This window comes from Cibotium barometz, chromosome 15, assembly GCF_041138505.1.
Source record: "Cibotium barometz isolate CiBa-2024 chromosome 15, ASM4113850v1, whole genome shotgun sequence".
NCBI classification, from domain to species: domain Eukaryota; kingdom Viridiplantae; phylum Streptophyta; class Polypodiopsida; order Cyatheales; family Cibotiaceae; genus Cibotium; species Cibotium barometz.
In genome coordinates, this window is record NC_141060.1 from 16148553 (window position 1) to 16160756 (window position 12204).

Below are 12204 nucleotides of genomic sequence, written 5' to 3' on the forward strand. Positions count from 1 at the left end.
GATCAAACACTCTTACTTTTTACGAATCCAAAAACCATCTTATGTGAGACACCATAAATACTGAAGTCCATAAGAAGTCTTGGGTTTCACATACAAACTCAAAAGTTCTCTACGGAGAGAATACTTAAAAAAACACATAAATAATACCTGGGATGGAACATGTGAAAGGTAATTACTTCTTTTTCAAGAAAAACATGGGTTAAAAAAAACTGATCAAAATTAACCAGTGTGTGTGTGTGTGCAAAATGTAACCTGATAGTTGAGGCCTCCAGTGATGTGCATCCAGAAAACAGAATTCGGACTAAAGTTGGCAGTGCTGCTCACCTGGAAAGAACAAAAAAGAAGTGACAAATTCTTTGTTCGCAACACTTGCAAAGCCATAAAAAGCAACCATTTGCAATAAGAAACAATAACTCCTACACCTTCAAGAGGTGGTTAAATTATATATTCATCCAAAATTCTGCATTGTTATTGTGCAACATCTGTCAGAAATTGGTGCTTCACCCTTGACACTTCATGCCTATGTTCTGGCTATGTTTTTAAGGCCTCTTAAATGACAAAATCTATGACTCTTAGAAATCAATGCTCCACCCTCTAACATTTTGTGCCCATGTTGCTCATTTATGAGAGTTAGCAGTCAATGCTCCATTTTGTGACCATGATTTGGCTAGCGCACGTATGAAAGGCCCCCGTAAATGAGAAGCCACCATGTTCAAGCAGCCTACACGTGATTTTGACACTAGATAAAACTAATGATGATTGACGGCTGTATACAGCTATCGGAAGGTCTGGTTCCAGCTGAAGAAACATGCTAACCTGCAATATTAACATGCTAGAATCCTTGTGGGCATGGTTTCAGGAGCAGCCATGCCATTTGGTGCATTTTGGAAGCACTAGAGGAGGTAGCCGACAGCATATAGCAGCTAGTTTGGGTAGGTTTAGCACCACAAGTTGGTGCTGCTTAGGAATTTTAAGCCTAGGTTCTTGGAAGGAGCGACCCTATTTGAGAAGCGCAAAAGCCTGGCATCTCAGATTTGACACCAGACAAGATCTTCAGAGGACCAATGGCTTTGTGAAGGTCTGAATTGCCCCTGGATAAGAAGCACACAGTTTGCACAGATGTACCATGCCATGGACATGGATTTGACTTGAGGAGCACTACTGAGGACACATATTTGGGCCCCAAGAGAAACTGATGGGTCCAGAAACTGTATTTGTATGAAGTATTGATTGCTGATGGGTCCTTGGAGCCAACCCAGATTTCCCGACCTAGTGTCTAGCACGTGGAGATTTCCAAAGCTCAACTAAACACTGCACAGAGATTAACCTAGTCCATGCAAAAATGTAAAGCCTACATTTTTCAAAGTCAAAACTTAGCATCCAATCAGTTCATTGTCTTGACACTCACCCCAAGGTAGATGAAGAGCTTCAAAGCTGTTCATCTGTACTCCATGAGTCTGCTGACACATCTTAATTAAAAAAACGAAAGGTTCCAAATGGAGCCCTTGTACAGGGTGTCGATGGGGAACAAACAAGTAGGGGTTCCCAATTGAAGAGTATCTACATATCCCACCGCAATCAAGCTCGGCAGTGACCTTGCCGTTTACACTAACTCTAATTGCACTCAAACCACCTTCCCACACTTCTTGCTGAAAGCAAGGCCCTGTGAGACCTAAGATTTGATACAAAATGGTCGTGCGCTCACTCCCCCCCCCCCCCTCAAGTCCCCAGCTGAGCCCCCCAGGATCTTAGGGCAGCCAGTGGATTATAGTTTCTTCCGTTGTCTTCCGACGTAAGGGACAGATATGTTCGAGGAGACAGTAGCACCTCTTCGGATGTGTGGTTTTCCACCACTCCATACCCTCTACGCTAGAGAATGGCACGATGATCTTCTTTTTCCCTTTGAGAGCAGCTCCAGGGACCAAGTGGGACTCAGAGTCGGTGACTGCCACCATCCAAGGTCAGGCAGTTGAGCTATCTCATCATCTTCACGATCTTTGCATCACCGACATACTCACCCATCTATGGCTATTGGCTAGGATGGAGCTTGGAAGCTCAGCCCACAGAGACCAGGACGGGGAGATGGTGGCCTCCATCCTGGAGATGCTGCTCTTTGTGTTCATGCATACTTCTATCGTAGTACCTCTCCCCCCCTCCTACAGGTACCTCCATTGTGATCAATGGAGTCTAGAGTATGCATACTCTCGCGCTCGGAAGGAGTGAAGTCGCATGGAGGACAGCATCCGTGGTCACTTGGGGCGCCTTCGCCCCAAGAAGAATTGTGATTATTCCCGTCTAAACCCTCGCCCAAGGCTCTTCGAGTGGAGGGCACTTCCGCTAGTTCCGCCTCACACACAGATTGATATGTGGATAGTCTCGTGGAACATACAGGGTTTAGGGGGGCCTCAATGCTTTCACAGACGAGGCATCCTCGGAGGAGAGCTTCAGAGAGCCCTAGTAGGGGGACCTATTGACATTCTTTTCCTTCAAGAGCATCATCTCTCAGAGGGGCGTACCCACTGATGCAAGAAGATTTTACCAGGCAGGAGTCGTACTTTTTGGTCTCCATCCTTTGGCCCTTTAGGGACACATGGAGGAGTTTGCATCTCTGTTAGTGAGCAGCTTTTGCCAGCCATGACAAACTCAAGAGCATTGTCCCGAGGCGAGCACAGTGGGTCACCATTTTGATTGGAGAGGATAGCATTGGCTTCCTCAATGTTTATGCCCCGAACACCACTGCAAGTAGAGCCCTCTTTTGGAGCACAGTTCGGCAGGCCCTTCCCTAGGCTGACTTTTAGTACATGGGTGGCGACTTCAACATGATAAAGGCAGCAAAGCACAGACTTGGAGGAGGTACGGCCACAGACCTCAGGCTCTGCTGTGTGCACACTAGATGTTGGCCTAGGGGAGATCAGCAGTTTTTTGCAGGAGGTAGCCTAGAGCAGATTGGAGGGATTTCGGGAGCACGAGCAGAATCTAAGGAGGGGCCTAGCCTCTTTACAGCGGCTCCAGGAGCGTTCCCGAGATAGCCCATGGATTGAGAGTTAGCTTGCTGCCACCCACACAGAGATTAGATCCATTGAGGAGAGGAGGGGTGGTGTACACCATGCCAGAGCTTCATTCTGAACCCAAGCTGGGAACAGAATCATAGGAAATTTCTTCGAGATAGCCGGCCCCCACGGGAGGAGAGATGGTATTTGCAAGTTGCGTAGCCAGGATGGAGCCACTGTTTTTGAACCCCCCCCCCCCCCCCCCATCTGAGAGCCATCGCCACTGATTTCTTCCGTTCTCTTCTCACAGGTGCCCCATTATCCTCACAGGTGATGGATGCGCGCGAGAGGTCTGGTGACACACGAGAGAGATGGTTCCCCCCTCTCTTTGGTCCTTCTTACTAACTCCATTCACAGCAAGTAGAGTGGTGGTGCTGAACCAGGTACTTCTTGCCACCATGTGGTACATCACTTCGTGTTGGGCCTTCTCTCGGGCATGTATTGGCCAGATAGAGCGATTGATCCGGAACTTCTTATGGGCCAACAGTGACAGGAAGCCAACCAGGGCCAAGGTGGCATGGAAAGTGCTAGGCCTCATTGACCCTACTATTCAGAGCCATGCTGGGGAGCCCTGGAAGGATTTCTTATTGGCCCAGATTTCAATCCGCACCTCGAGTCTTGGGGACCCTTGGCCACAGAGTACCAGATGGATTTTCACAGGGATGCGAGCCTGCGGTTTTAGTTCAACTTTTGAGGACAAATGTGCAGCCAACTTACTTCGAGATTGGGATCATCTCAGGCCGGCCCTTATACAGATCGCTCTAATAGACTCAGAGGAGCGGCTTCAGCAACCTTAGGTCTAGAAACCCCTGATCCGTTTACCCAATGGCCACATGTTGGGGGCCCGACCACATGCATCATGGAGCGCCTTGAGCATGGGACCAACCAGGTCTCTTGGAGATTGAATCGCGCTCAGACAATTACCCCAAGAGGTGCAGAAGAGAGGCCTAACAGGGTCCGGGGTAGAGACAGGCTCAGCATCGACATCGACATCGACTCAGCTATCCCTCAAGATGGCTGACTCTTATCCCAGACTCAACCCCCCCAATGTGGCTAGGTGTGTTTACCAGAGATGATATTCTCGTGGCAATCCATGAAGCAGCTGTGGACAGTGGTCTGCTCACTTTTTCTATTGGATCCCAAGGCAGACTTGAGAGATCCAAGCTTCCCATAGAGGACTTCAAGGGCTGCACCTTGTAGAGAGTGAGGGTGATTGGCTAGGGAGAGATTCTGGCAACTATGGATATGGGAGTGCCAACCTCTCATGCGCCTACAGTGGGACCCGGGGGAGTGGACTTGGCATGACCCCACTGATCGAGAGGAGACTCTGGATGCCCCTTCTTTGCATATACTGCGCGGCTAGGCCGCAGGATCCAGATGCTAGAGATTGATGGCACCCCAGCAGCAGCACATTGGCAGTCACAAGGCCTCTCACCGCGTTTCCTTTCAAATTTCTGAAAGAGGCTATGGGACAGTTTCCGGCCTAGAAAGATCACCCTCTTTCTTTGGATATGGCACACAGGAGCTTAGTGGTTGGCACTTTGGTTGGCAATTGGAGGTAGGCTAGCGGCTTGCCCACGGTGTGGCCACCCTCAGGAGTCTCACTGACACTGTCTTTATAATTGGCCAAAGGCTCATCAGATCTGGCAGCAAATTCTCCATATCTCCAATGGACAAGGCCTCAAACCGGATCATTACATGGGGCACGTTTGGGCCATAAAGGCTGTTGTGGTCAAAGCTTATGAGGAGGATGTGGGAGGGCTAGCCCTTTAGGTCTCTCACCATAGTATTTCGGCAATACCAGTCACAGCTCCACCTATAGATCACTGGCTACCAGGCTCATGCCAGAGATGGGAGATTTGCAGCAGCATTGCAGCCTGGCCATTTGGCGAGCTAGATGCAGCAAGGCCATAGAGGATACCCATACTCCGCCTGTGAGTCCATCAAGACCATTTGGCTCGACATCATTCATACCCTCCGTGCTTCAAGGAGGTTCTAACCGTATGCAGAAGCTACAGGAAGCTTTCTTGAGGCTCTGGAGGCCTGGCCCTTTTCTCACAGAGAGAGGTGGTGACCCCACTTGGCATTACAGACCACCTGTGTGGTTGTTTCAATCCCCCCCCCCCTCCTCTTATGAGATAGCCTCCTCCTCACAGATCGGCCAGCCGGAGGAGAAGGGTCTCTTCCCCTTATGATCATGTGATTCCCGCCTCGTATATGAGGTGAGTTTGTATCTAGCCCTTCGTGGTTGTATCTAGCCTTTTGTGGCTGTTTTTCATTAACCAATAGAAGGATCTTTTTCCTGGATAAAAAAAGTTAGCTGGCTCTTCACAACTGAAAAACCCTTTTTTCCATAATTGGGTTCCCAGGGTGCTGCCCACAAGTGTCCAGTGGCCTGCCCACATTTGGATGCACAAGCCACCCAAAACGCAGCCCAAAAACCTGTAATAGAGGTTGGCCAGTGGGGTAGAGACAGGTGTATCACACACAGCCTATAATGATCTTGGGTTGCTCTTGTCAAAATACGCAGCGGAGATGATAACAAAATCTGAGATCACAAGAGCAAGTAGAGTGCAGAAAATAGACAGCACAAGAGAAGGAGAGAGACAGGCGTGTAACTCTTCTCTATACACAAGATCCCGCAATGAAAACTGAATACAATAGGTGGGGGGGCCATGGGGCCATTTTATATGGCCCCATGAGTGCAGTCGGCCAGTAGATGGACAGCCGACTGACCTGAAATGCCCACGACCAGAAAATACAGCAGTCGACCAGCATATCAAAGTCGGCCATCACACGTGTGCAGTCGGCCAGCAGCAGAGAGCAACTGGGGACTGCTTGTGACCAGTCGGCCAGCATCTGGTACAGCCGACAGGCCCTACACTGCCTCCCACACCTTGGAAAAATAGGGAAAAATGGGGAAAAAAATACGAGGAGTGAGGAAAAATGATAAAACACCTATACAGGGTGGGCACACCCACAACAGAGGCCCTGGCATAGTGACATGGGACGGGGGGAACGGACCCTAGGGACGGGGAACGCCTGGGACGGGGGCGGGACGCCCGCGGGACGGAGGAACGGGGACGGCAGCCAGGAAGCGCAACGGGAACGCCGGGAACGCGTCCCGGGAACGTTCCGGGAACGGCGTTCCCTGTCCGTACGGGAACGGTCAAACTGGCCGTTGCGCAGTTTTTGACCGTTGGGCGGGGCTTCAACGGCTCTCTCTCCTAGCCGTTTGGTGATGCGCATGGCTGAAGCTCTCCCACATGGCTCCCCTTCTTCTATATAAGAGACCTCCATGCTCTCCTCAAGCCATCTCCTCTCCAAGCTCTCCCTCTCCAAGACCCAAGGCTCAAGGCTCAAGCTCTCCCTCTCCAAGCTCTCCTTCTCCAACATCCAAGCTCTCTCTCTCCAAGCTCACCCTCTTCAAGCTCTCCTTCTCCAACATCCAAGCTCTCCCTCTCCAAGCTCACCCTCTCCATTGTCCAAGCTCTCCTTCTCCAACATCTCCATCCCAATTCTCCATCTTGACTCTTTCTCAAGCTCTACCATCCATCTCAAGCTCTACTCTAGTCTCTATCACTATGGCATCCTCTTCTCAAACCCCTTCCTCTCCTCAACCCGGGTCCGCCGCCGCCTCCACTACTTCAACACCCGCTCCATCACGAAGAAGGAGGCCCGCCGTACATCGATGGAGTTGGTGGGATGAGGTAGAGTGCTCACAATACGGTCAAGGGGGTGGTTCAAGACCATGGGTATGTAAGCTTTGCGGCTACAAGCGAACCGACGGTGCCCACAAAGTGCGTGCTCACTTCTTGCATGAGCCCGGCAACGAAGTGCAATTTTGCAAGGAGGTTTCGGCCGAGAAGAAGAAGGAGCTCCTTGAAAAGCTTGTGGTTTATGAGGCGGCCGAGTTGGCAAAACGCAATCCTCAAGTGGCCGTCGACCCCACATCCTTTGTGAGGACATCAACGCCGCATGTACCTCGTTCATCAAGAGAGGCATCCGCTTCCCGGGGACGCCAAAGTACGCTTGATGAGAATTGGAACCCTCAATTGAAAGAGGAGGTGGACATGGCGGTGGCACGATTCTTCTTTCATGACCACATAGCATTTCGGGCGGCACGGTAAGTCCTTGGCACTATGCTCATGTACTATTCAAAATTCAAATATCATGCTCTAAACTTTAAACTTTAAAGACTAAAACTTAAAAGACTAAATGATGGTAAAAATCTGAATTTTGTTTGTGTTTTGCATATGGTGTTTTGGATAGATCTCCATACTTTCGGTCCATGTGCAAATTGATAGCGGAGTATGGACCCTCTTATGTTCCCCCCTCTTCGGAGACCATCCGCACCTCTCTCCTTGACAAGGAGAAGGCAAGCGTGGAGGTGGCGGCCAACCACATGAAAGAGCAATGGGCTGAAAATGGTGTTACCCTCGTCGTTGATGGGTGGAGTGACACTAGAAAGCGCTCCATCCATGGAGTTGTTGCCTACTCACGAGGGGAGACATACTTTGTCGACTCCCATGATGCTTCCGGGACGGGGAAGAGTGCCGAGATACTTGCTGCGGAGTGGGCAACAACACTAGAGACGGTGGGGGCGGAGAATGTCATTGCCATATGTGCGGATGGAGAACCGGCAAATAGGGCGGCGGGGACAATTCTCCAAGCAACCTATCCTCGCATCACCGTGTGCTTTTGCATGGCCCATTGCCTCAACAACCTTATCAAAGACATAGGGGCCTTGGATTGGGTTGCACCTGTCATTGAGGGTGCCAACAAAATAGTGACCTTTGTCCTCAACCATCACAGGGTGCAGCACGAGTTTTCCAAGAAGTCAAGCCTCTCTCTTCTTAAGTATTCCGAGACGAGGTTTGCATTCAACTTTCTCATGCTAGGCCGCTTGTGTACATGTAGCGGGGCATTGAGGGGACTCTTCCTCAGTGATGAGTTTGCACGCACTTCAGAGGCTTCCACGACGGTCGGCAAATTTTGCAGGGAAAGGGCGGATGATGCGGCATGGTGGGAGGAGGCCAAGGCGCTTGTGGAGATGGTGCAACCGATTATTGATCTCCTTAGGGTGGTGGATTCCACTCAACCATGCATTGGCAAAGTGTATGAGGCAATGGATCGCATGACAGAGAAGCTAAAAGCAATGTTCAAAGTCAAGCCTCACTATAAACAGGTCAAATCCCTATGTTTGAAAAGGTGGCAAGCCTACCACTCTCCCCTCCATGCTGCTGCCTACATTGTTGATCCTGAGTTTCAAGGCAAAGGGCAACACAAGGACAAAGAGGTGAGCAAAGGCCTTCGACAAACCTTGGATCGCCTTTACACTAGTGAGGAGGATCGCCGCACAATCAAGGACCAATTGCAGATTTATAGAGAGAAGCGGGGGGCTTTTGGTTTGGCAGATGCACAGGCGGACCGCTTCAAGGTAGGGTCTGCACTTTGGTGGGAGGATTATGGTGCGGAAACTCCAAAGTTGCAGGAATTTGCTGTGCGCGTACTCTCACAGGCTTGCAGTAGCAGTTGCCTAGAGCAACTTTGGTCAGTTTATAGCCACATTGCCTCTAAGAAGAGGAACCGCCTTGGTGTACAGCGTGCAAATGATTTGGTGTTTGTCAGTGCCAACTTGCGAATGCTTTGCAAGGGCTTGACAAAGAAGGCAGATCCTTTCACCGAATGGGAGCAGGCCCAGCAGGACCCACATCTCTCTGATCAGCAGAGGGCCGAGATTTTAGAGGAGCTTGAGGTTGTGCCCGAGGCATTGTCCCCCCCACCTCCCCCTCCCCTCCCACTTGAGGACCAGCCTATGGAGGACTTCACCGAGGAGGTCACGATTGATCTTCACCCTTTTCACCCTCTTGCCTAGTCTCTTGACTCTTGAGTCTTGTATCTTGGCACTTAGTCATTTTGCCTTGAGTGTACACCCTCCTTGGGCCTTTCATTATGCCATTTGGCATTTTTGTTTAGATTGATCATTGTACACTCACTTTTGTTTATCACGCCATCGGCGCCCCATTATAGTTTTTTGCTAATACGACTATGCATTTCAATTTTCTCCTCTTTTTGGTGCAATTTTGTGCTTAATGTCTTGGTTTCTAAGTGTAAATCAAGTGTGTTAAAAAAAATTGCAAAAAAACAATCGTTTTCAGATTGCCGTTTTTTCCACCGTCCCCGGGACGGCCTTTTGCCCCGTTCCCGTCCCGTTCCCCGTCCCCGTCCCCGTCCCCGTTCCCCGTCCCATGTTTCTATGGGCCCTGGTGTCTGATAAAGACGGGAGATGACTTCTAACACCCCCTCTCAGCTCCTGGCTGTGAAATCAACCCTAGGAAGCTGGAGTGCCGCCTGAGCGTAGCCTGAGGTAGAGACTTCGTGAAGAGGTCCGCCGCATTGTCCTGTTAAAAGTCATCTCCTGTCTATATTTATACACCAGGGCCTTTGTTGTGGGTGTGCCCGCTCTGTATAAGGTGTTTTATCATTTTTCCTCACTCCCCGTATTTTTTCCCTATTTTTCCCATTTTTCCATGGTGTGGATGGATGCCAGATGGTTGGCAGGAGCACCTAGTGGCTGGCCGACTTGTTCCTACAGTCGTGGAGGCCATTTACTGCTGGCCGACTGCTGTATGCAGTCGTGGAGAGCTTTTACAGCAGGCCGACTGCATGCATGGGGCATATAAATAGGCCACATGCCCCCCACCGTTGTATCATTCAGTTATTTGCGGGATCTTGTGTATAGAGAAGAGTTTACACACCTATCTCTCTGTGTTTCTTGTGCTGTCTATTTTCTGCATTCTACTTGCTCTTGTCAACCCAAGTTTGGTTATCATTTCCGCTGCATATTCTGACATGGTATCAGAGCCCTAGGCTCGTGATAGATCTTGGGAGTTTTTCTGAGCAAGAGGGGGAGCGTTAGGTTGCTGATTGGTGGACTGTTTTGGACTGTTCAGGAAGAGAAGTTGCAAGAGGAAGGCGGGCTAAGGTGCTGGACAGCCACTCGCAGGTTTTACAGATTTTTTTTTCCCACCCACCCACCCTTTCAGGTTACTCCCCGCGATGGCAGATTTACTAGAGATGGCTGAGAAGCACGTGAAGATTCCGACTCTCCCCACGTTCCCAATGGACCGTCAGTTGGACGGGTCCAATTACGGCATCTGGAAGGTCATGATGGAGTCTGTGCTGGAGTCATATGACCTTGCTGATTTCATCATCATCGGGGTTCCACGGCCGGAAGTAGAGAAAGGGGAGTTACTGTCGATGAGGAAGGACCGAGAGGCACAGGCACACATGTGGGATCGTGTCAATGCTAGGGTCCGGTCATTTATTTTCCTCAACTGCAAACCACAAATGATCAATCATGTAAAGCACATAACAGGCGAGAGGCATATGGTAGCACTTGGCTTCTCTTTATAACAGGGTATCACCCATGAAACGGATCTCCTTGGAAGTGCAGATGCGGGTTATGAACCCTGCAAAGTCCTCGACGATGCGGGAACACATTAACAAGCTGCAGGCCCTTCAGCAGGAAGTCCTACAAGCTGGGAAAGAGATATCATCTGAAGACATGCCCATCACTTTGCTGTCCAACTTGCCTGCTCAGTATTCTGCTTTCTACTCCTCGTTGATTACGAGTGGCAAGCTCAGCACCATTACCAGGGAGGAGCTTGTGCCCATGGTCTTGGACCAGGAGGAACGTTTCACGAACCCTCCTCACAGCGGCAGTTCGGAGGCCTTAACTGGCCAACGGTCAAAAGACCGGAATAACAACAAGGGCAAAGGGAAGGCTTCACCGGAGAAGTCTTCTGAGAAGAAGCCTGACTCCGAACGAGAGAAGCTGAAGGCCGAAAGATTCTGCAATGATTGTGGCGAGAAAGGCCACTATTGGAGGAAGTGCCCTAAACGAACAGGGAAGAGTGCTGATTCCTTAGCCTCAGCTGCAAAGACTCCGGCATTTGTGCACTTAGAGATGATGGACTTCGACGCTTCATCATCTTCGAGCAAGGAGGCAGTTGGCTTCACCGCGAAGGATACCCGGGAATGGATTCTTGACAGTGGTGCTTCCAAGCACATGACTCCATCCCGTGACTTCTTTCTGGATCTGAAACGACAGTCAGGTCGCATCTTTATTGGCGACAACTCCACTATTCTGATACATAGTGAGGGCCGAATGGAGATTATTCCCGACGGCAAGGAGGGCAAGCATGCTTCCCATGTTCTTTATGTCCCTGCTCTGGGTTTTCATCTTCTGTCAGTGCATGAAGTATGCAAGACTGGCTTTCGGTTGGAATTTGAGGAGCATTCAGTTGCTCTACGGGACCGTGAGACTGGCCAAGTTGTTTGGGAAGGCGGTGTGGAGAATGGTATCTACAAGCTCTCTGCACTCTCCTTGTTGACAGGTTCTCAGGTTGGAGATTTGTGGCACTTTCGTTTTGGCCACTTAAATGTGGATGCATTGAGGCGAGCTTTCCAAGACCAAATGGTGGTTGGCTTGCCAGATGTTGGTAGAAGGCAAGGGCATTGCAGTTCTTGCATACGTGGTAAGCAGCACAGGGAATCCTTTCCGAAGCAGGCTTCGAGGTGGGGGCTTCGAAACCATTGGAGTTGATTCACACTGACTTGTGTGGACCTCAGCAGACACTATCTTTGGGGATCTCTCTACTTTATGCTGCTTGTTGATGATTGTACCAGATTCACGTGGGTCTACTTTCTTTCCCAGAAGGACCAAGCTTTTGCTCGGGTTCAAGGATTGGCACGTGATGGTGGAGAAAGAGTCTGGATTTCAGGTCAAGACTCTCAAGGCTGATAAAGGAGGTGAATTCTCCTCGACTGTATTTCTCAGATTTTGTGCAGATCATGGCATCAAAAGGGAACTGGCCAATACAGGATCGCCTTCAGAGAATGGAGTTGTCGAACGTAAGAACAGGACTGGTGGTGGAGATGGTGAGGACCATGCTGGAGCATCGTGATCTTCCTCGTCCACTTTGGGGAGAGGCTGTGGCAATGGCTGTCCATACCCTCAACCGATCTCCGACGACTTCAGTACCCCATATGACTCCATTCGAGGCTTACTTTGGCAAGAAACCTGATGTCTCGCACTTCCGTGTCTTTGGGAGTGACGCGTATGTACATATTCCGAAGAAACGGGGGG

General features: G+C 50.1%; 1 protein-coding gene across 2 annotated transcripts in view; it reads right to left on the reverse strand.

Annotated features, from left to right (window-relative positions):
* The window catches only part of LOC147631009 (acyl-lipid (8-3)-desaturase-like), a 70437-nt gene that overhangs the window by 1658 nt on the left and 56575 nt on the right, over positions 1 to 12204 (reverse strand). For both annotated transcript variants that reach the window (XM_086809342.1, XM_086809343.1), the window contains exon 11: positions 253 to 324. In XM_086809342.1, coding sequence (XP_086665468.1) covers positions 253 to 324 — 72 coding nt within the window. The remainder of the gene's footprint in view (positions 1 to 252; positions 325 to 12204) is intronic.